The following is a 27,437-nucleotide window of genomic DNA, read 5'->3' on the forward strand; positions in this document are numbered from 1 at the left end:
TATTCTAGTCATATATTCGATCACCGCTATAGAGATTATAAAACTATATGACCACTGCACTACATTTTGAAGCCTTGCGATTCGGAGTCCCTAAACGGCTTCACCCATCTAAGGACTAAAAGTCCCTAAACTTTCGCCCTATGCATAGAGAAAGCATTCCTCTTCTACTTGTCATTTGAGACTGCGCATAGAACTGCTGCAGCTCAGGCTTTTATCGCTTTTATTTGACCACAGAATTTTTATAGCGAGAGCAGTTTTGAACTGTTTGGGAGCTGCTCAAAACTTCTCTGGACAGGCAATTAACCAAATCCGTTATCAATGTACTCTAGTAGTACCAACAAATTATCTTGTATACGAAAGTTAATGTTTCGCCATATGTTTTCGGATGATACGACAGACGTGTTGCACAAAAAGGGACGTTGAAAAACGCACAAAAATAGCTTCCCGCCTAAAAAACAACAGCAGCAAAGCCGCTGTAAAACAGTAGCCGCAAAGGCCGCAACACAACATAAGTAAGGTTTATTCATGTTTTGATCTCGTAAATGATGGCTAGACGTTATTAACTAATCTACTCAAGATATGTCATATTTTAGTGATGGTGGCCCATACGTTTGTGCGAGTTCGGAGGTGACCGCGGGCTAACATAACAGCACACGTACCAGTACAACGACTCGGGAGTTTTTATTTTCAGGCATCAAAAACACATTGAGCCCTAATCGTATAAGCTTCGCTTAAAAATATGTGCGCATCGTACAGGCCACTACAATATTACAATATCATGTAGGCGTTTCAAGCACTTTGAGCGCTTCGGGGAGCAGACGACAAAGAGCGAAATGCGGCAATTCATTTACTATCATCATCATTATGGCGCTACTTTGCACCTGTTAGATGGCGCTGCGGCTGGACTCACCGCGGTTTTGACGTTTTGGGCCATTGAGTTTCGTCCGAGTATGCCATAAAACTTGGTGGTTTTAATCAATTTCTGTCATTTTAGTTTTTCGGGCGTTGCTGGGGCCTCGTTAAGACGCATCGAGTTGGAAGCTGAAACTGGAATGGTCTTGCGCGAGTCGTCCCGAAGCATCATCAAACAGCCTAGGCGGCCAAGGTCTCGTAACGGGGAAAAAGCGAGCGGCCGAAGATGTCGGCGGAACCGCTGAAGTTACTTTGCAGCCCCACATCACTGGAACGGGAGCGGGGCTTCCAAGAGGCGCAGAGGTATCTGACAAGTGCCAAAAGCGGCGATGTCGGCGTCTTCGAGAGAGGTGTGCTCGCCATACTGGAAGCCGACAAGTCCAGCTGGGAGTCGAAGATCGGTGCACTGCTCGGTGCTAAAGCGATTCTGGAGCATCGCCGGACCGCGCACCAACCCAGCAACGAGCTCTTCGACAGCAGCGTGGCGCGGCTCTGCCTTTCGCTGATCGCGGATCCCAACGTTAGCGTGCGGATCGAAGCTGGTAAGTCCGGTGTGCCCCTGACCGCTGGTTTGTGACTCTCACTTGCCGTATCTAGGTCACGTCTTCGGTACGCTGTGCGCTGTCGGTGGAGCGAAGCTGTACGAGGGGCATCACAAAGGCCTGATACACCTAATCGAAGCCAACTTGGAGAAGGACCCGTCGGAACTCGGAAGCGGCCAGGACGAAGCGAGATCGGAGGAGAGCGCGTCTGTACGCAAAATTTCCGAACGTTTGTCAGCGCTATGGGGGGGCTCAAAAAGCTCGTGCCATTTGCCGATGTCTAGAGCTCCTAACTTATTTGCACTGTTGTTCTTGTCTTCTCTAGCGTGACAGCTCCAGTGCTGCGAGGGTTCTCCTCAATACCGTCGGCTGGAGGCACCTCGAGACAAGTGTCAAGTCAGTATCTGAAAGGAAACTATCGCTAATGTTTGTAGAAACGACGTACTGCTTGGCAATCTTGCAATCGTGTCACAGTTGTGACCTGGCCGTCGGATCAGTTGGTTAATGTTTGGGAGCCCAGCATCTGATGACACGCATAGAGACAGACTCGCGATTCATTCCAGTGTCGATTCATTGCATTCTGGCCCTTTACACTATGAACCGCTAGGGATTTAGTGAGCACTCATCTGAAACGCAAGAACCTTGAAAGGGAAACCACACACAGCGATTTTGGTGAGCAGCGTGAAAAGTGTAGCTGAATGGATACAATTAACAGGTAGTGTGGGCAACAGCGACGAGCGAATAAACTAGTAAACTGCCAGCGGGGCCCCTCTGTCTCCGTCACTCTTGTCTGGCCCGCCGCAAGCAGCCCACAAGCGAGCGGCGGTAGCGACAGAGTATCAATTTTCTTCGCTCGTTTCTGCCGCCCACACTACCTGCTTACTGTACCCATTACGTTACTCTCACTGCATGTGGTTACCCCTTGAAAGAAGAAAAAAAACGTTGATCATCTGTTTGAGGTGAGCTCAAACAGCATTAAGAAGGAGGATGATTGGTGTAACACATGGATAGAAAATGAGCACTGTGGATCAGGAAACAAGTTCAGGTAAAAGACATGCTAAGTGAGATAGAGATAACGGAGTTGTCCAGCTATTATGTGATATGGAAGACAGTGCACCCAGGTAACAGAACAGCTATTACAAGTAGGGAAAATCATTAATGTGATGGAAAGAGAAGATAAAACAATTAGGAGGTGAAGAATAGTTGCTCTGAGACATTAAACCACTCTGAGTCTTTGTCCTCCAGTGAAACCGTAGCAGGGGTGGAATTCTGAGTTGTGTTCATTTCAAAGATGTCCATTTTGTGTCCATGTCAGTCGTGACGTGGTTGCACATGTAAGGCCTCTTACCAATAAAATGCACGGAAAGCAACGCCCTTTGCTTGGGCTGCCTCCCATTCGCATTGTCTGCTTCCAATCAATCGGGCTCGCTCGAGATGGACAAAGCTGATAATTCTGCCCCATGCTTCTATTGTCGATGATAAATTATATAATGATGAATGTTTTCAGTGTAGTGTTGCCCTCATGTGTGTGCTATTACTGTGGCTACTACTACAATGTGGGTGTTGCAGGTCAGAGGTGCGCCTTCCCTTCTTCGAGCACCGGGAACTTGGCTTGTGTCGCTGAGTGGGGAAGGGTTGAAATTTTGAAAACGAATCTGGACGAAACAAAATAACAGCAACATAAGACAAGAGTGCACTAAGCAACAACTGATTTATTAGTGAGACATGTCACATGTATATGCAGTTTCTACGAAAAAATAAAACTGAAAGTGGTACACTTCAGAAAAGTTGGTACATGCTGCTGCCACATAAGGTCCAAAATGCAGGCATGTGCAGTTGAGGCTACGACCAATTCCTCCTTTATTTTGGGTGGGGGGGCCAGGGAGGCTGGTAGAAGGCCGCACTGACGTATCTTCCCTATGCTTTCTCAAACCAGCTCCCATAAGGCCAGGATGTAGATCCAGTGGAAAGATTTGAAGAAAAAAAAAGTCGTGCTGTATACAGTTTTGGTAGGACTTCTGACATACTTAACTAACCCATCTTTAGCGTCTGCTTTGAGGCCTGCCTCAATCTCTTTGATTGGAGTTACCTGTACATCCACAGCCCAACAACAGCGCACCTGTTGTTACGCTGTTATTTTAATTCATATTACTGGTATTTCTTAGTGCTGTGAGCTGCCTGCCTAGATGTTTCGTGTGTCCGTGCAGGTGCCTTCAAGCTGTGATTGACGGTTGTGGCGCGAGCTTTGCCCAGTTCGTGGACAAAGCCCTCCTCGATCTCATCTGCAGACTCGTGCGACATCTCAGCCGCTTCGTTCGCGAGACGACGTTCGGCGTCATTGCGTCGCTTGTCACCTGTTGCTCGGGTATGAATGCAAATACGAGCGGCATCCCTGAACTACCTGGGGAGGCTGGGCTGTCAGTTGAAAAAAGCCCGTCCTCGTTACAGCAGCCATTCAAAGTTCCTGGTTCAACTGGGCCCCGAATTGTTTAAAATCAAATTTTTACTTTTTAATAAGGAAGTGAAGGAATTGAAGTTTTGTCCACTAATTTTTCTACACAGTCTTATTATTTTCCCCCTTTCCGGCTATTTGTGTGTTGAAATTCTCTCTGCCTCAATGTCACTGCATTTGTGTGGGTATATCTTCTTGAAAAAATGTATTGCTGTGAAGGCTGCTGTTTTCTTTTAACTAATCCCGACCAGTCATGGATCTGGAATTTTTTCAGGACCAAATCATTGGTATTCCCAGCTCCAGCGGCGGTTTTTCTGGTGTAGGAAAAAGCAGGGAGGCCTTTTATTTCGATACTTTATTTGGCGTTGGAGACCTCCGAAGGTGTAGTCCGAATTAATCGGCACCTGTTCGGTATAGAGTGCCTCCTTACCTAAGGCCCCTAAAATTGTAGGTTTACGGTGATATAAACCCAAAATATGAACTTTCAAGTGTTCTTACAACTCTGTAAAACCCGAAATCGAACTGTGGCATTGCTTTCTATAACGGCGCTTTATGACATGTATTTCTTCCCACCCTCAGCTCCACCACCACCGGGTTCTACGAGTCCGCTCTCTCCGAACAACTTTGGTCACAGAATAAGCAAGTGCCTTGCCATCGGTCTGGCTGACAGCTGGAGCCAGGTATGTGGTCTCCATCTTGTCCTTTTACTTGGCGAGCTTCGAAATGTAATGGTGTTTCAAAAGGCTCATGGCTTAAAACCTTGCTACCGGGCGAATTGTGTAATGAACATCCAGATGAACCAAAGAGGGGTGAAAGTATAAGCGAAAAATTTCTGCATTTCTTGAGCAGATGAGCAAAAGTTTAGCATCTGGCCTTAATTTGAATTCAGAATTGTAGCAAAACTTGATTACCAGCACACACAAATGATAAGGACAAAGCAGGCAATGACATTGGTGCACCGTTGGTTGCCAACTCCACTCTTATCTATCAGCCGTTTGTACGTTACTGTTAACTGGCTAACTTTGCTTGACCTTGGTCAAATTTATCTTAGTATGTTTAACACGATGTTCAACCTGTTGCGCTCGTGCCGCAAGGGCCTTTGAATCATCCCTTGCATTTTAAACTGCCCCGCGATTGCTGGGGAGTATTATTTTCTTTTTGTCAAAAAGAAACACACGGGGGGTCTGTTAACAAATGGATTTCTTTTCCGCTGTTGCAGGTTCGTCTGGCAGCGTCGGAAGCGACGAGGAAGTTCTTGCTGTCGTTCCCCGAGAGGGAGCGGGAACTCTTCTTTCCTGATCTCTTGCCTCAGATGTGCCTTAACAGGTAGCGTGTCCACTGAAATGACAACTACAGTGTTTCTTTCGGTTCCAAATGTTCTCCCCATTTCTCAAGAGACGGCACTGCACTTTCCAGATATTATGCCGCAGACGGCGTGCGCATCTACTCTCAGGAGACCTGGCGTCGGGTGGCCAAAACGGAAGGCAAGGAGCTGGTTCAGAGGCACATTGCCTGCGTGGTAAGATATGGCTTTAAACGACCCTTTTTTTTTTTAGAGGGAGATATGAAAAGATCTATGGAGTGAGGGTCAGTTATTATTGTTGTCTATCTGTGATATTTATCTATCCATCTATCGTTGTTATTAGAATGCTAGTACATAGCTTCGAATTACTAATCATTCAAATTGCGAGTTCTCTTGCAAGCAATGGAGCATGTGCACCAAACACGCACGTTAGTCGTTTGTGTTTCTAAGGCAGTACGCAAGTTCAACATGTAACAAAACACCTTGCAACCTTTATGCCTACAAGTGCATCGTGGTGCCGGTTTTCGCTGCAAATCGGGCACAAAAGAAAAAAAAAAAAAAAAGAAGAAAGAATGTGTCAAGGTTGCTTCGGAAGATTTTACGACTGAGTGCTTGCAACTGGAAAGCAAACTAGGGTTGTTTGGGCATGTTAGGCATGAGCGCCTGATTGAGCAAAGTTTCGATGTGGTGCCGATGTCAACAACCTTGTTGTATGGAGCCGATTGCTTTCGCGTTTCTTTTTCTTTTCGTGGCTGGTGCGTAGGTGGAGTACTACATGTCCCAAGCGGCTGCCGAGAGTCACCCGGTTCGAGAAGCGGCCTGCGCCTGCATTGCGGAACTCGCCTCGAAGGTACGCCAAAAGTGGGCAGTTTAAAGCTGCTGGCTCCTATTGCATAATCTATGCTCTTGGTATGATGCCCGGGGATCTCGCACAACATGTCTTGCACTGGCTTGTCTCGTTATGGACTAGTTCGCCCTTCCTGGCTGATTTCATCGTACTTTTGCTTCGGTTTAGATTGTAATCGAGCTGCTGGGGTGGTTTGGGCCGTAGAGTTTCATACTAGCACACAGTAGAGGGAAATCTGGTGCTTGTGTATGGGCAGGTCGTGCTGCGGTATGCGTGCCGTCATGTACCGGACAGGAACGTTCCTCTTGTCCTTGGCATGGCTCATGAACAGGCTGAAAAGTTGTCTGTCGCTGCAAAACAACAAATGCAATATTATTTTGTAAAGATAATTTGAAGTTTTTTCTTTTTGTCAATAGAGTAGTGGAGCTCCAAAAGATTTATTTGTCAGGAGTTATTTAGACGCTTCATGCGAAATGAAAAAGAAACAAAAATGTTGCTTTTTTTTTGTTAATTTTGCCTTCAAAGGCTGAATGCAGCCGTGTGTGTGGCCAAACCAAGTAGGAGAGGAACATTGCGAGCTGCTATGGTGGTGGCAGCAGACTTTCCTCACGTATATATTAGCATGAAGCTCTATGGGTTGGCCACAGCTGGGTTCAAGACCAGGGAAAGTAGTTGTGAGGGATGCTGTTTGACAAATAGCTGAGGTAAATGGCAGTTTAGTGAAACAAATGTTGAGAGTGTCGCACGAAAACAAATTGCAAAACGCCCGTCATTGTGCTGCTAAGGTGTGGAATTCTTAAAAGGTTTTTGCAGCACCACTGGCTCATTTTTCGCTGCATTTATGACTCAAGAGGTGGTCGTTTTAAGGAGGATGACGGTTAGTTTGTGCTGTTTAATCACAAATCAAGTCTGCATTAGAGTAATAGCACAACATGCCAGGTATTCCGGCGGGCTTGTGGAGTTGTGACTGCCCGTGGCCGGTGATGACACTCTTTGAAGAAGTTTGGTGCGATGACTGGTCAAAGAAGCTGCCACCAATGGCTCCTATCCAGACTACCATCTAACCACCGTGAGAGTGAAGCGTACAATGGAAGAAAAAAGAAAAAAAAAGCAGGGTGTCTTATTAATGTGGGCGATGACTGGACGTTTGTGGCGTATTGAAGTATCTGTGTAGTGGTTACTGTTTTCTTTTTCCACATGGAATGAGTACAACTACTGCAGAATGTGCGGAGCAAGTAGGTTCTTCTTTCAAACGGTTTTTCTGCTTGGGTGCGTAGAAGTTTCTGAGTGCCCCATTCTCGCTGCACGCGTGCCCTTTCCTTCCAGATAGACCAGGATGCTGTGAGGCCGTACGTGTCGCGACTCTTTGGGACCCTTCTTGTCTGCTTCCAAGACCCTTCCTGGGCAGTGCGGGATGGTACGTGCCCATTACGTCTGAACTGCGCTCTTCCGCTGCCCACTTTACGCACGTGTAATCTGCTTTATGGCTTGCTCCTAGTGCCTACCATGGTTATGGAGCATGATGTTGGGGGCCGTGTTTCTGCATGATGTGTGCGAATTCCAATGGATAGAGAAAGAATTTCTCTGGCCTAGCTTCTTTGTCATAGATGTTTGAGCTATCAACAGTCGGTTTAAAAGGCTATGCAGTTTTACACTGAGACGGTTGGGGTTATTCCCTCAGAATCTTTTCTCTGTTAACAGAAAAAAAAAAATGAAATGGCTGTGTCAAGTTGTGAATCCAAAAAAGCCTTGATCTCCAATTGAAAGTCACAGGTTGTGTAGAAGGGAATGAAAAAAAACAACAACTAATAGACTGGTACACGCTAACGAACGTTCTGCCTTTCTGATGTTGGAAGGACCCTCATGCGCAAAGTTTCACGTCTCATCACCCATTGAAGAACCTCAGGTAGTTTAAATCCGCAGCTGTCCAATGAGGTGCACCTTGTAGCCCACTTGTAACTTCATCTTGTGAGACCCAGACTAGAGCTTATGAATCCATATCGGGAATGTGACCCAGTAGTTTGGCACAAAAGCAAGCAATTTCTCTGTTACTCGGGCCACAAATTTCATGTGTACTTCACGATGTTTGTGTTACCACGGTAACATATATGCATTGAACCAGGATCACAATTCATGGCCGAATTTCGTAATGGCAAGCCTGGCGATGAGGCTTTGCCAGGTTATGCGACCATAAATAGAAACGCACTGTCGTTTGACCAATTCACTGTTCGAAATATGCTCGAGATCTTTGATCTAATGGAGTTCACCACCCGCTCAGATTTCAAGAGGCTTTGTGTTAGCTAGGTATTATTGCTGGAGTAATGTTTTTGCTGCCTAGTCCTTCTTTGACACCCGCATGTGCTAGTTTGATAGCCCTAATGCATAAAAAAAAGCCTAGTAAAATTAATGCAGAAATGAGATGGGGAGTGTACACCTGACTGGAACGTGACGTCGTATTCAGTCAAACCGCAGCTGATGCAAGACCAACATGGTTGCTGCAGGGATGCCATTTTTGCATCAACCTAAAGTAGCAAATGTCGCGAATGATGTGACTTGCACCAAACTGCTCCAAACGCCATGTTCTGCTCCATTCTAGGTTACTGGCATAAAAACTGATCAGTGGCTCCTATCCACAGGGCTCTTATCTCCTCCAACACTACTCCTTAATTACAACCCTCTTCTCACATTGTACCTTAGACACTTTATGTCTTGTTTCTTCAATCTGACTCACTGCAGAGACTGTTTGTTGTTTGTTATAGCCGTTTAAACACTGTCTCTCCCCCTCTTTTCTCTCCAGCTGCTTGCCTTGCTTGCGGAAACTTCATGCTGTGCTACCCTGAAGAGTCGAAGTAAGTGCTTTTACCTACGCCCGGCCCGAAGCAAACATTTTGCTATGTCACATATGTCGCGATGGCATTATCGTCATTACCTCAGAAATTAGTTCAAGAGAAGTGTGCGAATGTTTGCGAGTGTGTGTGGACCATGCGTCATGCATCATCACGCTGCATGTTCTTGCCGATTGCTTCGTTACGTGAATTTGCCTTAATTTTGATCTCTATTTGTGTATTATTAAACGTGATTGATTTGATTGATTGTGGGATTTAACGCGCCGACGCAACGCAGGCGATGAGGCGCGCCGTGGTGGAGGGCTCCGGATTAATTTTGACCACCTGGGGATCTTTATCGTGCGCCGAAATCTTGTACACATGGGCGTTTTTGCTTTTCGCCTCCATCAGAAAAGCGGCTGCCGCGGTCGGGAATCGAACCCGCGACCTCGTGCTCAGCAGCGCAACGCCTTAGCCACTGAGCCACCGCGGCGGGTTTGTATTATTAAACATGAGGGAGAGGGAGATGATTTGAGTACTCTTGCCACGTTTCTATCAGGTTGATGTTTTTTTTTAAATTTTTTTAATTTGTGAATTTGGTGGTTATTTTATGCCCTTCTCAAAGCACTCTCTGGCAAAACAAGTTGCGTTTCATTGAAGCGCGGCGGATGAATTGAACCTCTGTGGCAACTAAGTCTTGTCACGGTGGGCAGTAAGTTTGAAAAAAACGAGGGGAAATAAAAATGGCAATTTCGGCAGCTTCTTCTTGGCCTTGCTGATGTCGGTAAACGTATTCCAAATTGACAAAAAATCAAGACACAAGAAGAATGCTTGGATTGTACATCATGGCATGGTTTGCAGAGGAGAAGTAATTTAGCGAATTGCCATTCTCGTTTTTTTTTATGCGACTGTTTCAGTGCTGTGCCAAGGAAACAGAAAGTACTAGTAATGTTTTGATTGTCTTATTCTTTAACGTGAACAGCTCCATAATGGGTAGTGCTGAAGCTGTTGGTTGCTAGTGTGAGCTAAAAGTATTAATCTTTCTATTCTGCCCTCACTAAAGTTTTCGTCTTGATTTTCGGTGTGTGGCAACAAATAAAACATGGTTCCACCTTCGAGCACAGCCTAACGTGCTGCAAGAAGTTGCGTGGGATTGTCTTCCGGCTGCCAACGTTGCCAAGTTATATAGCCTCGAAATGAGTACATGTTAACTCTCGCGAGATGGTCCTTTTGTACCACGCAGACAAAACCTCAATGTGGAGGCTATGAAGGCTAAAGAAAGATTGGTGTGCACATCTAGAAAATCATGTCCTACGTTTGTGTCCTACGTGTTTCTATTCCTCCGACCCGTGTTTTGTTCACGCTGTTGCAATTTTTCGTGAACGTGAACCAACTAACTCGCACCACAGTCCTGCTAGAAAATAGTTCTGGCACTGGTATTTTACTGCCGTGGTCAGTAGAGACCGCCAAAGCCATCAGTGCTTTGGGCAATTGAAAATAGGAGTAGGTGATCGCAGCAGTTGAGTTTCATCGATTTTACGTGGATGAGAAAATAAAATTTAGCTGAATAAAGGGGGCAATCAAATTAGCTGAACTGAAAATACTGCACGGCTTTCAGCACTGATTGGATGTACCACAAAATTGCTCAGGAGTTCAGTCGGAAATCTTGGGTATATTTGGTTGAAAGCTCTTGTTTATTCATTTCAACTTTACATAATTATCTTTTATCACAGTTAGAGAAGATAATGTATCAAGTTGCGTTGAATTAATGAATTAATGTGTGGGTGAAGGAAGGTTTCAGGTGCTTGCGAGCGCTAATTTCCGCGCTTTCCCTTGCAGGGCATCTTTGAAGACCGTCTACCCGTTGTTCTTCAACAACCTTCACGACTGCATACCGTCCGTGAGACAGGGGGCGGCAGTCGCTCTTGCCAATGTTGTTAAAGCCTACGGTACACCGACACTTTGCTTCCCTGAACTAGTTTTACTAACTTCAAACAGCCCTCCTTGGCTCTTAGGGCGAAGGATTCGCTTGGTTTAAGTATGCTCGCAGCCTGGGCTGGCGCTTCATTACGGGTTCATTTTATGCGGAAAAACATTCGCCATGTGGAACTTCACCAAAACTATTTTTATTTTTTCCAGCCAGGTAATTGTTGCCTAAAAGTATTGCAATGAAATGCCATCAATATGAATCTGTGATGACGGCAACTTCAGTGACTGCCGACTTCAGTTCAATGATAGCCCAGCTGGTTTGTTTTTTAACTTGTGTGTGACAGGTGACTTTTGAGGAGTTCACTGATGATCAGATGAAGTGGTCATTGAATTGCTATAACTTTCTTTTTTTAGAAGGCGGGGGAGGGGGGGGGGTGTCATTTTAATTACGGTATCTGACCATAACAGTGCAGGGAGACAACGACTGGCGAGTTCTGTAGGCTTGTAGTAGCCGAGAGGTGTTTGCATCTGACTGTAATGGTTGTGTAGAGCTGTTTTCTTTAATGTGTGAACTAAGCCAGTTAACATTATGTTTGATGGTTGAGGAACAAGTGAAGCACAGTATACCCAACAAACTGCGAGCAAAGCGTCAGCCCACACGCCTTTCCAACTGTGCTTGGGAACTTAAACTCGAGGCGTTGCTCAAGCACAGTCAACACACGAGGCTGCTTTGACTGTGCGCGACGTGATGTGAGGCTAATTGAGCGCTCTGCAACTGCCCAGGCATGGAGGCCTTCGAGGTGGTGAAGGCGAAGATCGCTGACGGCCTGGCCGGCGTGGCAAAGCAGCCGGCGGAGAGCCTGCTCTGCAGAGGCATGCAGGGCTGGGGCAGCAGTGGTGCAGCTCCAGTGCAGGCCAGTGCGGCCCTGAAGAAGGCCCACGACAATGACCCAGCCGTGCACACTAACCAGACGGTACGCATGCCCAACAGTGCGACATTCATTACCGAACTGCAGAGGTGGGATGAGTAATTTCTCGTTGAATGTGATAGCGCATTGGCTCTAAGGAAAAGTGAGTCTATTTAAAATTGTTTGTCACAATGCAGCGCTGTTGCCGCCACTATCATCATCATCACCACCCACATCTCACTAGAGAGAGAGAGAGAGGCACATCTTTGTTTGTATGACAGTGCTGTTAGGGTTAGTGGGCGTCTGTGGGGAAAGGGAGAAACGGGCTCATGTGCTGGTAGACGTAGATAGACGAATAGACCGACAGAAGTCGAGAATTCAGCGTGGTTCGAGTTAGTGTCTTTTCAAGCGGAAAAGAAAGGTGGGTGGGAAGGGGGGGGTTCAGTTAACGTTCGAGAGGAAAACTGATGTCATCTGATTCCCTTTTGTTGCCAAGCTTTTTGCTTAGTGCCAGCAAGTGCTTGTTCATTAATAGCTGAGCAATAGACGAGGGAAACCCGCTTGAGCATCAGTAACGGTGGCAGCCAGTTGCTATTTTATGGAGGCCCGTTCCCGTGGTCTCTTCCCCACAAGCCACTTTCTTAAACCTGTGTAGAGCTTGTCAGCTCATTGTTAAGCTTGGAATGATGGTGAAAAGCTGTAACACATTTTGGCTGTTTGCCTTCACTTTCAGCTGCAACTCTGAGCTGCAGCAAAATACAACTTTTACTCAGCTTGAAAGACCTCCATTCCAACCACGAAAGATGTCGTTTTTTAAAACAAAAGAAACTGCATGAAATGTTGAAGGAAATTCAAATTTCTGGCTACAAAGACGTAATATGGCCCAGCACTTAGAATATAGATATCAGTGTGTTAACTGTACGTATTAGTATTAAACTGATATGGTCAAATGGAACTGAAGGCCCTACTACAATCGCCAAGTTATGTTTCTTGGCCATGGCTTACGTTGGCAGCCGCCAGTTGCACAAACGAAATTTTATGTCATAGAGAAATTGCCTTGAGGGGGACGTGTCTTAAAACAATTTCATTTGATTCCGAAGTAAACTCTGTGAAATTTGCCAATCTTGCTGCTTTTTCTCCACTGATTTCAAATATGCCATTATTTTTTTAGTAAGTCGATCAGTTCACAAGATAATTAGGAATAAGTAGCCATTTTTGGAGGAACAGTGGACAACACAGTGTTGGTCATGAAACTACCATCTTCATATTTTGTAATAGTACTATGAACACTGGTGAATGCAGTACAGGAAGCGGTTTTTTGATGCATCGCTTGTGACTAATCTTACAAGTCATTAAACTTGGGTGGCACCAGTTGGAAGAAACTATTTTAAATGCCAATTTCAAACACAGAAGTTTAATGACTTGTAAGATTAGTTACAAGCGATGCATCAAAAAAACCGGTTCCTAAAGTGCATTCACCAGTGCTCATGTATTACAAAATATGAAAATTGTAGTTTCATGACCAACACTGTTTTGTCCATTGTTCCTCCAAAAATGGCTACTTACTCCTAATTATCTTGTGAACTGATCGACTTACCAAAAAAAATAATGGCATATTTGAAATCAGTGGAGAAAAAGCAGCAAGGTTGGCAAATTTCACAGAGTTTACTTCAGAATCAAAGGAAATTGTTTTAAGACACATGTCTTAAAGTGGCCGGGGAGTCACCACTCATATGTTTTCTTTAAATATTTCCATTATTTGTTTGAAGTTCCCGATAGAATTGCTTTCATTGTTATCGGGACAAAGCAGTCTTATATTTTTTTTTTTTTTTTAGGAACCATAGGTGTTTGTCTTCATGGCCACTTTAGTTGCACCGTACTGTCAGAAACGGAAACATTGAAGCACACTGGCTAGGCCCATTCTGGCAGTGCATGGACGGCCGCATTGAAGGAACGATGCTTACTTCATGGACTCACGGCAGGCTGCTGTCTCTGGTGTTTTTCTTTAGGCCTTTTCGTGCGAAAACATCGTGCCCAAGGCTGGGTTGCCGACCGACTGGAACTTCCGGAAACCGCCAGAACCCTGGGAATTGGCTGATGGGTAAGTTTTCGCTGCAGGGCCAGAAGATTGCTTGTGATAAGTCAAGCCTTGTTGTTTCGATAGTTTTTAATTTGACGCCCCTTAGGAAGGCGTGACAATTCACAAAATAGGTTTTTGCGGTTGCTGATAACATCGCGTCCTTATTTTATCAGTCTTTTTTTTTTTTAATTGATAATTTTGGTGACATGACTGTAGACGTCGGTTAACACTGTTTGGCGTAAACTCTTCGCACCAAAAGCGACAGCCATACTGAGATGTGGTTTTGGATGCAGCGTAGTTTGTGTTACGCTGCCGGAAGACCTTAGCATCTCTTCCTGAAGAAAGTTGAGGGAAGCGCAAAATCTTCCTCGCATCAAAACAGCGTCAAAAATGCGTCGAAACCTTCGCTAACAGTGCGTCCAGTTTATCGTCGATCCCTCAAAGACACAAATCGCAAATGAAGAACGAAGCCACGCAGTGCTTCTTCACGCACTAAGTAAACGCATCTACGAATGATCTAAATGTACACCGATACGTGGTTTATGAGATAAAAGTATAGTATTATACTCCTTCATGATTGGTGCAGTATTGTCTTATCTAGAACCATTCTTTTCTCGCGGTTCTCAAATAACCGTTTTGACACAGTGGAAGAAGGCCGGTTTCGCGCATGCGCCGCGTGTCCACAGATCTCAGCAGAGCTTTTTGGTCGGCCAACCAGTCTACGGGGTAATGCACTAGTTTTTTTACACGCTATCGGTCCCACTAAGAAAGCTTTCGCTTTAAAAATGCAAATTTTGTCATGTGCTCTGTGCCAAACGTACTCTGGTGTTTTGCACAGTTGTTTGTAGGACCTGTAAAAAGTACTCAGTTACAGTGGAATCTCGGTAATACGAATCTCAAGGGGCGGCAAAAATATTCATATCACCCGAAAATTTGTATCATCAGAAAACGAGAAAAAATGGAAATGTGCTGCGCATGCGACAGGCGGCGGCAATATGGCGTCGGCTCTTGCCGCGAAGAGGTGCAGGTAGCTTCAGCAACCGCTTCTAACCTTTTGTTAAATTGCTCATGCGGGAAAGGAGCTGACAGTATGGGCAACGCCGCCTGTATTAACATTGCCTGACGCATCGCGCGCTTTTCAATGGGAAGGGTAGGAACGCTTTTTTCAGGCAGTGATCCGCTATGTGGCGCGTGCCGGCGGACATCTCGCCTGACGTCACTGCTCGCGAGTAGCGAACGCTGCACCCACTTCTATGACGTGTGTCTGTCAGCTTGCCTGTTGGGCTTCAAGGGCCGTTTCGCTTACATCTTAGCCGCGACGGGGCGCTAGTTCTGTGGCGCACTGGGGGATCTCGTTCAACGGGTCGCTCGCTTCATACTTGCTGCATTTTTCCAAAGATAAAGACGGAGGCAGACTGAAATAGTGTAAGAACATACTGATTGTCGGGTAGACATATAGCTAACAGAAAAACGATATTTTCGGATGGGGCAGCCATTATTTTACTGATATTTTTCTTTCTGGAGTATTTAGAGAAGAAAAAATTGCGTGCACGTTTTTTGTTCAGGCGTTCACTTCTACGATTACTTTCCAATAATATCACGTGCTTGTAAACTTCAGTAAATTATAGGAAACAAAAGGATAAGCAGCTGGGATCCCGCCACGCTGTCCGGGCCCTTCTACAGTATAGTCCTCAATTTTAGAAGTGCGTACCGATGCGGAGTGCGAACAGCGGGGTCAAAACAATACCTAAATGTGGAGGGGATAGAGGTGGGATGCCCCACTCAGAAAATGTCAGGGCCTGTGATCCGAGTAGATAAGCGCGCAAAGCCGGCATCAGCCTGCGGCAGCGCAAGGGATTTTGCTTCGTGACAAAGGAAGTTTTATCAGCGACAGACCAAGACAGACAGGCATGGTGAAAAACAAGAAGGCGTAGGAGCGCCGCCTCGGGAACGCTAAACAAACTTTCCACTATTTTGCATAGTTTCCGAGAAGCGGCGCTGGCTGGCGGACACGAAAGCACGCTGGAAGGCTACGGAGCGGGGAAGGGTAGGAGAGAGCAACAGGAGAGTGGCTGTTTGGCCATTTTTTGCTCATGCGTTAGGCACTGTTTATACAGGCGGCGTTGGTATGGGAGAAGCACTATAAAATGTCATCTACGCCAAATATCCACCGCGGAGGTGGCCTAGCCAGCTGCTGCTAGCGCTCCGAAATTGCCGCAATCACAATGAGGCGCGCGTCTCCCCATTGGCGCAAGTCGTGAGGCTGCTCCCAATGCCGTTAGCGGTAACCGAGGCAGAGGCTGGCGCCTGGGTGCCGGCTGAATCGTCAGCGCGGGCGTCAAAAGAACGCGCGCCCATCGCCGATGCGACGCGTGCACACGAACTCAAGCGTGAACCGCATGCGATTCGGGCGCGTCGGCGTTTGCGCGCGCGTTCTTTTGACGCCCGCGTTGACGATTTCGCCCCCACGTCAGATTCTACCTCGCTCGTAAAATGACGCGTGATGCGCGCGGTAGTGGGAGGAGCCTGCCGACTTGCGCCAACGGGGAGGCACGCTCTTCATGGCGGCAGTTTGAAAGCGCTCCGGACAGCCCGCTGGCTCCGCCGGAGATGTTTAGGCTTACCACGGTGGCGGATATTTCATAGGCGCCTTTCCCTAGCCGCGCGGACGATGCTTTACAGTGTCGTTTTCGGACACATTATCAGCTCCCGTACTTCATAAGCAACTTCTTTTGTTCCTTTGTTCCTTAAAGAGCGGTCAGAAGCGGTCGGTCGAGCTACCCGCCCTACTTCGCGGCCGTTGACGCCGCCATGTTGCCGCGGCTTACCGCGCCGCATGCGGGTGGACGGTGGTATAGGCCTTATGCAAAATCTGCTGCCCTCTCGCGGCCACCGCGAGCGTGACCGCCATGTTCAAGGGCTCAAATGGAAAGCGGAGCATCGAACTGCAGCGAGTTCCCGGCGATCTATCGTTTCCTGTCGTCCAGGATGCCTACATACTGTTTTGTGCCATGTTGCACACAAAGTGGGAACAAGGATGCTCAAGGGGCAAAGGTAAGAATGCTAGAAGTCAAAGTATTAATGTTTTTTGCGTGTCGCGCGCGCGTGTGTGCGTGCCGCGCGTGCGTGTCGCGCGCGCAGCGAATCGTATCCGTGTAAAATTCGTTCATGTAACAATGACAACAACAAATTATGTTCGTGTGATATGAAAGGGGTTACCAAAGAACTGCCTGCTTGTCTCAATATGCCAGAATTACCTCGCGCTAACGCAGCGGCGATTGTGGACTACTACTTCGGTGATCGGCGCGAACGCGATCGAAGCTATAAAAAGATTTACAGCGAATGCTGAATGGAACGGCCAGCACTCATGCGTGTAATACTGATAAATTAGCGTTCGTGCTTGCTGGTCCGGTGTTCGAAATTATTTGATCCCTCGGAAGGCAGGAGTGTCAACTGGCTTGAACATAGAGGGTGCAACCGCTGTGTTTACATGCTTTTCGAGTTCAAGGCGAACGTCGCTGCTACAGTTCATGTCCGGACGTACTTTATGTACTGTTTGAAAGATTTCGTTTTTTACATTCTCACAACGAAGAGAAGTTTGCATGCGATGTAAGCATTCTGCGTTCACACCAAATGCAGGGCAAAATGAGTTCGAGTGGTCGCGTGAACGAACTCCGTGCCGCACACGAACCATCGCTTGATCCGCGATTTTTCTTGCCATGAATGACGATTATCTGGCCAAAAGCACACGCAAAAAAAACAACGCTGCGCAAAAAAAGATGCCCTTCTAACGAAAAAAGATATATGGAAAAAGACGCAGTTTAGGTACATTTATTGTATGCCTTAGTTCTGCAATTAGCGCAATAAATGATTATTGAGCATTTTCAGTGCATAATTGAGGAGGTAGAACGAAGGGGAGGAGGGGGTAGCTGTTTCGTAGACATTGTTCTCTGGGGTGTACAAATAAGAGAAGGGGAGAAAGCCGTCATTTAGACCTAAATTTGAATACGGTGTGACGTGGCCTTTAATGCAGACCCTTGGGAATAAACAGGACGGCTGGTAGTTGAAGCATTTATGACGATTATAAAAATAATCCAAGATGATTTACGTAGTGTGCAACTAGCGCACCATGGTCTTTGACCATGTTAGAGACTACAGTACCTGCTCTGCATAACAAGAGAGTCCTTAAACACTCCATAAGTAGTATACACGTTAACAAGCGTGGGTACAATAAATTAACAGTCTTCACACAGACAAAATAAATGAAACGAGCACCACAAGCAAAGGTGACGAAAATATGACAGCCTTTTTAATGACCCTCGCACAAACAATGCGCTTGCGCATGATGCGTTCAGGTGTGCTTTCACGCGACAGAAAGCGCAACCCACAGTACATAGCGTTAGTCCTATAAAAATTAATCACCAACTGTGTTCGATCGTTTGTAATCTGCACATTCATTATCGTGGCAAGAATTCCTTAGTATTTATTTTTCATTCAAAACGCTTCCGTCAATCGAAAATTTACTCTGCACCGGGCTGCAGCATTGCAGTGCTATTTGATTTCTTAAAAACGGGATTTTTTTTTTTGCGAGCGACCCAGGATTGCTGTTACAAAAACAAGCGCAAAGTTGAATCGCGGAAGAGCGAGCATTCGTCAATGTTTTTTCGCTTTCATAAGGACGATTTACCGCACTGTTTGTTGCAAAACACGATACCCCAGCGCTACTTGAACAAACAAGAGCCATGAGCCAAATATTTATTGCATAAAATAAGAAACGCACAAGAAGTGAAACGGAACACGCGTGTTGCGGCTGCCCGAGCGACTGATTTTTCAAAACTTCGATTTGAATGCGGCACCATTGATGGCTCGGTAAGCTTTAGAATGTAATTCATTCTAGCACCATTAAAGAACTTCTGCGCAAACTCAAAAGCAATTCAAATAACAACAAACCAAGAGTACTTAACCGGCGCACCGTTTCGTCTTCATCGTCGGCAGGCAAACGTACGATTCGGTGGCGAACTTGTAACTGCGCTCCTGGTGCCGTTGCGATTGCGTTTTGGACGCGTAATATGTCTCCGCGAAGCCGGATGGGAACCGGGGCAACGCAGACAAGTCCACACACCATTCATCAGTCATTACGTGCGAGAACACAGCACGAGACGTGCAGCGAGTCACCAAGAAGCGATAACACGCACGCGCAGCACCTTGTAGCACACGTATTCCCGACCGGCGCTATCCTTAAACATGGCGTCGAAGCGAGGGTTCGATTCGGCTGCGACAGAGGGCAGCACTTTTGCATAAGGCCTATTCGCAGTGGTGTCAGCGCGCCTGTGGCGTGCGCGGCGCGTTTTCGTGAGCAGAAAACGCTCCATGCGGTTCACGCTTAATGATTTTGTGCCTGCGTGCGACCGAGGCCACACGGCCGCACAAACACTCCCGCCTCCCGTCCACGCCGCAGTCATCTGCTCGCGGCTCGCGTGTTCGTATCACCCGCACTGGGTGATAAATGCGAACGGATCATCCGAATTTTTTTACCTTGCGTACAATGCATTTTGGCCGGGGAACTTTGAAAATTCGTATCAAAACGAAATTCGTATAAACCGAATTCATATCACCGAGATTCCACTGTATGTTACGTTACGTTACGGGAAATCCTGGTTTCGTAAAAATCCTGTTACGTAAAAATCCCGGGCCATCTCCACTAATGTGAAACCTGGGGAGGTGCGAGGCATGCAGTGTGCAAGTGTATTCTTGGCGACTTGTAGTTTTTGCCCACGGAGATGAAACCGTTGGGAGGTAGAGTTATACAGCTTTGCTGTAAAAGTCTGTTGTCTTTGGAGCACAAAGCTCTCCAGCGTGAGGTGTAAACGAGTTTCCCGGTGTTTTAGTACCGTGACTACATGAGACGACACTTACGACGCCGACATGAGACGCCGACAGCCTCAGCCCCTAAGGGGCTTCGCCTCTAAAAAATTTCATGCCACTTGTTGCAGAATGAGTTGCAGAATCTGGAACCGCGTGCTGTTGATGCAGTGAACCATGGTGAAATGAATGGCAATTCCACCTCGACACTTGCTTTCCGATTCTTCTGCCCCCTCCCCAGGTGCATCCACCTGATCTCAGAGCTGTCCCAAGTGCCCCAGGTGTCGGCCAGCGTGGTTGCATTCCTGCCTGCGCTGTCGGAAGCATTGCGGCACCGGCACTACTTGCACCATGTGGCGTTGCTGGAGACCTTTTGCAACGAGGTGCGTCCTTACGCTTTGCATCTTGTTGACGACTTGCTAGCATTCTCCCTTATTGGGCCTCATTCACACAGCCGTCACATTCTCCGTCACGGCACCGTCACGTCGAAAAACTGTGACGGGGATGTAACAGAGCAGAGTTCGTGCTGGAGCTCTCCGTCAGAATACAGGGTCGTTTGCCTAGTGATCAGTTTAGCCTAGAATTGAGCGTGCTTAAATCCGAGAAGTAAAGAAAGTGTTGTGACCTATATGATACAAGGCGACTACATTGCTGCAATGCAAAAATAAATAATGGCTTAGGTTTTTACTTTGCAAACCGTGTGCTCACTTTTAAATTTAGCCGTAAAAATTTAAGTTTTCTGATTGGCTGGTTACTGCAGGGCGTGGTCCTGTCCTATTGACTGAACGGAAATGTAGAGTTTGGCTTCCCGTTGCCATCGCACCGAGAAACCCGAGAAACCGTTGCCCATGACGGATGATGGTGCCGTGACGGGGTGAAAAATGGCTCTGTGAATGATGCCTTAGAGTGTACTTGACAGGCAAAACAATCTGTCGTTATCTCTGTGTGTGGTTGCATTCCTTTTTTTTTTTTTTAATGACATTGCAAATAAGGGGCCACAAGTTCTTTTGTAGTGTGAAATGGCATCTGGTGTTTCGTAGAAGACCAGTGAAGGGGCGGTTAAATTGATTTTAAAATTGTGCTGCATTGAGCCATAGCTCTGTAAACATCTGTAGAAAAAAGAAGAAAAGGAAGGGAATCTTTAGTACCTTATTTTGCAAATACTTATACTGGTCTTGTTTTATATCTTTTGAAGTACGTATGTGCACTGCCTTGCGATTTCCACGGTTATGCTGATCGCAGGGTGCATGAAAAAGTGCTCGTTTTCTCGCCTTGCTTTTGTTGACACTTTTGTGACTTCGTGCAGCTGCCCAGCATTGTGAAAGGCGTGGGGAAGCGGACGTTCAAGGCGCACATTGAGCTCTTTTTCGAGCCCATTTTCTACAGCTTGGTAAGTACGCACCGTTTAATAAAACAGAATAAGAAATAAATAAAAAGGAGAGAGAAGGGAGTGAGCAAAAACGTCAGCACTGTCCCCTTTTCTATAATGCGTGTTTGTGTGCATGCTTGAATGCATGTGTGTGTGTAAATTTGCCTGATTGTAATACGTCATTTTTGCCTGAAAATTTAATTTCAAGTTGAGCGTTACCTGTGGAGACAAAAAATTGGAGGCGGAATGCGCTAATTTGGCTGAGCAGCTGGCCATTACACTGAACCACTGGCCGGTACACATGGCACTTTTTAAAGTGCAGAGCACTTCAGGGGCTCGCCTTGTCATTGTAGCTCTCTCGCTGAACCCAAGTAGAGCCACACGGCATTCTGTCGTCGCGGTGTCCCACAGAGGCTTCGGAAGCCAAGCAGTTCATATATTCATAAGCATTCGAAACTCCTGAACCCCTGGTGCTTGTCATACATCTCCCTGTTGTTTAGCGCAAAGAAAACTGCAGGTACATTTGAGGCAAAATATATGCAATTAACCGGCAGCGCCCTCGTTCATTTACTTAGGAATGCTTGTTGGGTTGGCTTTCACGATAGTAAGCTAAAAAACTGGCAGTGCAACACTGGCATGTGCGGGAGGACAAAGCAAGCACAAAAAGAATGGAACTCGCGGTGGCGCAGTTTCAGGCAGGGGGCATGCAAGCACTGCGAAGGCGAGAAATTTGAATTGCAATGAGCGGATAACAGCGCTACAACCCATTATGGTGAATCACTGCTCTGCTTTTCCGCCAGCTTTCAGATTGAGTGGAACGGCTGTAATTTTTATTATTTTTTTTGAGGCTATTTGTATGGCCAGGTAATGCCATGGTAATGCTTACATTCAAATCAGTGTCTCACTGTGCTCACTTTATTCCTTCCCTTCTTTTCTTTCTGCTGAGCTTGTGAAGGCTACTCGTATCGGAGATCTTGCGACTTCCAGCAAAGCGCAACTGAGTGCTTGGCTTGACTTCTGCTCTACCCACACAGAACAGCGAGAACGCCCTGACGTCCAGTGCGGCGAGTCAGTGCCTGAATCAGCTTTCCAGCTTGCTGGGACCGAGCATCCTGAGAGCGAGAGTGGAGCAGTGGGATCCAAGGTGCGATTTTCCCTGCTCATTTCTTTTTTTTAATTTGCTGTCACATAATCTAGTCTATTTTCAATAACGCACAACTACATTATTGGGGCTCCGAAAAGGGGGAATGAGGACAGTGTTGCTATTTAGAGTTCCTAAGGTGAGCAGAAGTACTTCAAAGGCCCCTTCTACCTAATTTTGCCCTCCAGCTGCGCGCCACTAGTACATTGTGGGTAAGCCTGTTGGCGGTGGCGAGTGTGCAAAATGCCGCATATCTGATGCATAGTGTGCTGAAAAAGAGATACTTTGCATGCTTTTAGTGTGGCAGTTCTCATTTTTTAATGGGAGGCATAGTTTCTTACATCATGTTGAAGAAAGAAAAAAAATTTCAGTTTACGGACTTCAAAGTGCTTTGAATTCTTTGAACAATGCCATTTGAGTTGAATATATTATTATTCGCTTCATGATGAAGCATACCCACTGAATCGGCCACACCTAGCCGACATAAGCCAAGTTCAATTAAGTTTGGACTTTGATGCTTGCGACAAAATTAATTGATGTTTTTGATTGCTGTTTAACAGATGAGTATCGTGAGTGTTTTGGGGAAAAAAACACGCCAATTGCCGTTGCATCATTGGTGCTTTTAGAAGAAAAAAATGCATTGATTGCCATTTAAAGGGGCCCTGAGATGGATTTCAAAGGGGTTTCGTTTGGGTCGTAAATTTACTCTGTAGTTCCTGTAGAGGCAAGTCCCACGAACTAGTAGCCATTCGATCACACTAACAAAAGCTATTACTCCAAGACAGGACTATTTGTTGCCTCGACGACTTGTGAGGACATAGTAATCCTGAGTGAAGCACACATTTCATGGTTGTGCGCTTGAATTCACCTCTATGTTCGCGGTTTTTGACGGCGACCCTACAGCCCGCATTTGTTTGAGGTGTCGTCATTACCATGGTTACTTCAACAAGTTAGATGACGGTGCTTTTTTTCTTTCTTTTCCTTTCTTTCTTTTTTTGAACTAGCTTTTTGGTCCTTACGGACTTTCAGCAGGAGGAATTGCATATACCGTGATTGTTGCAGTCGACTATGCATGCGCGAGAGTTTCCGTGAACGGTGAATTACCGGCACAGGTTTTAATATCGCCACATCGCTCCCTGCGCCTAAGAAGTGTCCCCTCGCGTCTTGATTACAGCAAATGCACTACTCTAGGCGATACAACCGATAAAGTACAACCGATAAAAGTATTCCTAATTTATGTCGCTTATTATGTTGTTCTTGCCAAATGATGCTTAAGAGTACGTTAAATGGCAATTTTTTTTCAAATGGGCGGGCAAAATTGTCGCCCTAGTCATGCTAAGCCTTGCCCACCTCAAATGGTTCAGATGCGTTCATGAGCTCACAAAGCTCTCTTATGCCTTCAAAAGCATGTTGGGCAAGGTAATGTAGGTTACTGCATAATTATTGCAACATATCTTACTCATTTTATGTTGAAATATCTAGTGGAGGCTCGAATTCTGGTTAACGCATTATATTTCGTGCTAATTGTTCCCACTAGATGGTGGCATCGACATCATGTTTTAGTTTTGAAAGCTCTACGAGAGATGTGTACGACTATTTTAATTAAAAGAAAATTATTTTATTATAAGAGCCTAATCTGAATTGTTCAAGATTCAAGCTATTTCAAGTGTAAGTGAACAGTTCTGTGCAACACGACCTTCGCGTTATTTGCTTTGAGAGAAATTTGCCAGATGTCCGCGCCGTTCGAGACAATTGAGACAATTCGCGCCGTTTGCTACAACCTCGTACCTGAAACAACGGTGAGGCATCGCTCGAAACACGGAAGACTGTGCAAAGAATCGTTTTGAATACACAGCCAAGAAAACAGAAACGAAGCCGATAAAACTCTTGTGCCAAAAACGAAGCGCTGAGCACTTGCACCGCATGCGTCATTGCTCTTGCGCTCACTGCAACCTTCCGCCAAGAACAGGTGAGCGTCGATCCAGGTGTGTAATTGCATTACACTCTGGTATAACACAAATATCAGCCACTTTATAATCACGGACACACACAAAAGATGTTTTTTTATAGCTTTGTGGTGTTTTTACGCTCGTGAAAGTTGCTTTGATCAAGGCCGGACTACCACGTCACAGATTCGTTCAATAAATGCGCAGCTTGTTTGGCATTATTTGTGCACGTCGTTTGTGCACAAATTTAGTTGTGCTCAATTATGCAAGTGCTTTTATGCTTATATGTAAATGCGAGAGTTTTGTAACCCCTCCTCCTGTATCGGCCTCAGTGGCCGATACGGGGGAGGGGTTAATTAAATAAAAAATATAGAGTAAATAAATAGAGTGAATAAAAAATTGGCTGGCGATTACGATACCCCCTAATGCGATATTCGAGCGCAGCAGCAGTGTGCTGAGGCAGCACTCACTCGTGGGGTCTCTTAAGGGCAGCGATGATGAGCCTCTGCGTCAGCAGCGCGAAGTGAATCTCAGGAAGGGACCGCGAACTGCGTCTTAAGCAAATGCACATCGTCACGCACCCGCCCCCCCTCACGTTTTCGTCAGCGTGGCGCCGTTGAGCACCTTGTGCAGGCACAGCATACTGCCCCCCCTCTCCCCTACCGCACACTTTTGGAGAGCGTTTGCGCCGCCACAGCGAACCGCCCTCCCCTCACATTTTCACGACATTCTCCTCCTTTGCTTTCTTTCACTACCATATTTTCCGGTCTATAAGTCGCACCTTTGTATAAGTCGCACCCCCCTCAAAATGACAGTTTTTCCGAAAAAAAACGTATACAAGTCGCACCGGTGTATAAGACGCACCGGTGTACAAGACGCACTTGTTAATTAGGTAAACTCGTAGTGAATCAAATCATTAGAAACAGCGGCGAAAGTACATGGTTGTGGCAGCCGCCGCCTATCAACACATCGCCCGTTAAGGAGGGCTAGACACGTGCATGTACCGTCCCAAGTCTAGATAGAACTAACTTCTCAAAAATGGTTTATTGATACATACAGATGGCATGTACTTACAGACAGCGTTTAGGCAGAACCATCTAAGTCTTCTTCCTCCAAATCGCTAACAAACAATTCAGCGACTTCAAGTGGGAGTTCCGCCGGCCAAATCGCTGTCGTCCTCCGACTCACTGATGTCTTCTTCGCCAACGTTGTCACCACTTGAGGAGCGGCTCATTGCGGCCTTTATGAACCCGGCTACAACTGTTTTTGTAGAAATGGAGTCCCAAGAGTCTGAGACCCATTTGGCCACCTCTCCAAACGTCGCGCGTCTCTTGCGTGCTGTCGTAAATCAGCGCAATAAAGGTGTCATGGCGGACGGAAGTGACGTGCCCGGAAGCGGCCCAAAAATCGAAACTTATCCGCAAGCTGTCGTTCTAAAAATTAGCAGCACGTTTACCTGCTTCAGAGTAACTCTCTGTAATAATTTATAAGCTGCATTTCATTTTTGCAACCCAGTTTGATATTACTTTGAATTTATTCTGAACTGTAGTTACTCGCATGGCAGAAAGGGGCGCGCGGTTGTCGCAGGCCATTATCATTGTTTTTGACTAGAAAAAGCTGCAAATTCTTTGGTTTAACGTCCCGAAGCGGCATATGGGCTATTAAAAACACCGTAGCGGTGGGCTTCGGATTCATTTAGACCATAGAGCTGTGCCTCTTAACGTGGGCTGGCCACGAGCGGCCGCCACGAACCGGATTTATTCCATACACAAGTCGCACTGGTGGATAAGACGCACCAACGAAAATTTCAGAAAAAAAACCGCGACGTATACACCGGAAAATACGGTACTCGGTCTTGCCATCGTCCACTCGGTTACGACGACACAGCTGACAGCCGCCAAAGGGCTGCGCCTTAAAAAGTAGCCGTTGCGGTGCTATACCATCAGCCCTCCAAAAAACCCCATCTCAGGGGCCCTTGTGCAGATGCAGCCCAGATGTGCATCACAGGTATTTTGGAGAAAAAAGAAACCTTTATCGCTATTTAACAGATGTACACTTTGGAAACGAAAACATGTCTATCGCCGTTTAACGACTGTGCATCGTGGACATTTTTGAAAAAAAAAAAATTTTTCCTAATGTAGAAAAATTTGCTGTTATGCTTGCAGGTACCTGGAGCAGCTCGACGCCAACCTCCACATAGCCGGCCTCTGAAAACAGCCGCCAGGCGACATCCAAGCCACGACGTATCAAGCCACCACAAAGCTTCAATTTTTCTTTTCTCTCCGTTCGCAATTCCCAATGGCCGGAGAAGCTCGCGGCACAACTGCTTACACACATATACATAGCCTAGAAGAAGAAAAATTCACGTGCGTGTTTTCTGCACGGGTGAACAATTGTGAACGCCTCGTTATTCCACACAAAGTCACCCGAAAAAGTCACCATTTTTGACGGCACGTACGCAGCTAATCTTGCAGCCGTCACTGAAGTCGAGCCACATATCACTCCTGTAACGAGCACGTCATTTACGTTTTTAAGAGCACGTCGCTCTGCAAGTATTTATGTAGCGCCGCCGCCTTTGAGTGACAAACCACGTACATTCTTTTCAACTGCACAGGATTACTGTCATGTGATATTGCGCCCGTTTTTCCATTTAGGGACCTGTTTAATGAACACGCCTTCGCATAAACGAGATCTAGTCTAGCTGAACTTTTTGTTTACAAGTAACGGAGCCGTTGACGGCATGCGGACTTTTGTCCTTTGCCAGGGCCAGTCACCTTTCCACACGCCACACCCTGAAGGCTTTTGTAATAAAAGTTTCCGAAGTAGGCTGTGTGTTTTTTTTATTTGGAAGACTATGTGATTGTTGCGACTGAATAGCTCGCAACATGGTCCTCTTTCTTTAAGGGGCCATGCAGACAAAATACAAGTTTGTTTTTATTCGAAAGATGTGGTGTTCTATAACTCCCCCACCGCTTTTCCAGCAGCCAGCGGTGCTTTATTCACTGAGAAATTGAAATCAAAGTAATTTAAAATTTTGATTCTCCCGCCAAATCGTGTGCTTTGCAACGTCTGCAATGATGTTGCATGGGCGGATATTCAAGCGAACTTCAAGTGCGCTGTTTAGCTTGCAGCGGACTGAGGAGCCTTGTTTACCATCAGCCCTCCCAGATGGCGCCACCATGCTGCTCCGCACCGCTATTCGCCCTTGCTTTGTTTTTGATCATGTTTGCGCCTGGCTTGTTTTTGTTACTGTCGGAAGTAATCGTTCCAGGAAACATGGGGTATGTTCGACAAACAGGGTCTCGCAAGACAATGTCACTT

General features: G+C 46.2%; 1 protein-coding gene across 1 annotated transcript; it reads left to right on the forward strand.

Moving 5' to 3' along the window:
- The first annotated feature begins 875 nt into the window (after positions 1 to 875).
- LOC144150008 (uncharacterized) lies at positions 876 to 26,944 on the forward strand. Its single transcript, XM_077681777.1, has 17 exons — positions 876 to 1,454; positions 1,510 to 1,664; positions 1,780 to 1,850; positions 3,662 to 3,819; positions 4,486 to 4,586; positions 5,126 to 5,232; positions 5,323 to 5,425; positions 5,973 to 6,059; positions 7,383 to 7,473; positions 8,854 to 8,905; positions 10,721 to 10,830; positions 11,594 to 11,784; positions 13,728 to 13,819; positions 19,902 to 20,043; positions 20,967 to 21,050; positions 22,064 to 22,173; positions 26,282 to 26,944. Exons 1-17 carry the CDS (start codon positions 1,139 to 1,141, stop codon positions 26,325 to 26,327), a joined length of 2,016 nt encoding a protein of 671 aa, XP_077537903.1. The 5' UTR covers positions 876 to 1,138; the 3' UTR covers positions 26,328 to 26,944.
- The last annotated feature ends 493 nt before the right edge of the window (positions 26,945 to 27,437 follow it).

The sequence above is a fragment of the Haemaphysalis longicornis genome, unplaced genomic scaffold (genome assembly GCF_048455015.1).
Source record: "Haemaphysalis longicornis isolate Haplotype H1 unplaced genomic scaffold, Haemaphysalis longicornis Haplotype H1 scaffold_8, whole genome shotgun sequence".
Lineage (NCBI taxonomy): Eukaryota > Metazoa > Arthropoda > Arachnida > Ixodida > Ixodidae > Haemaphysalis > Haemaphysalis longicornis.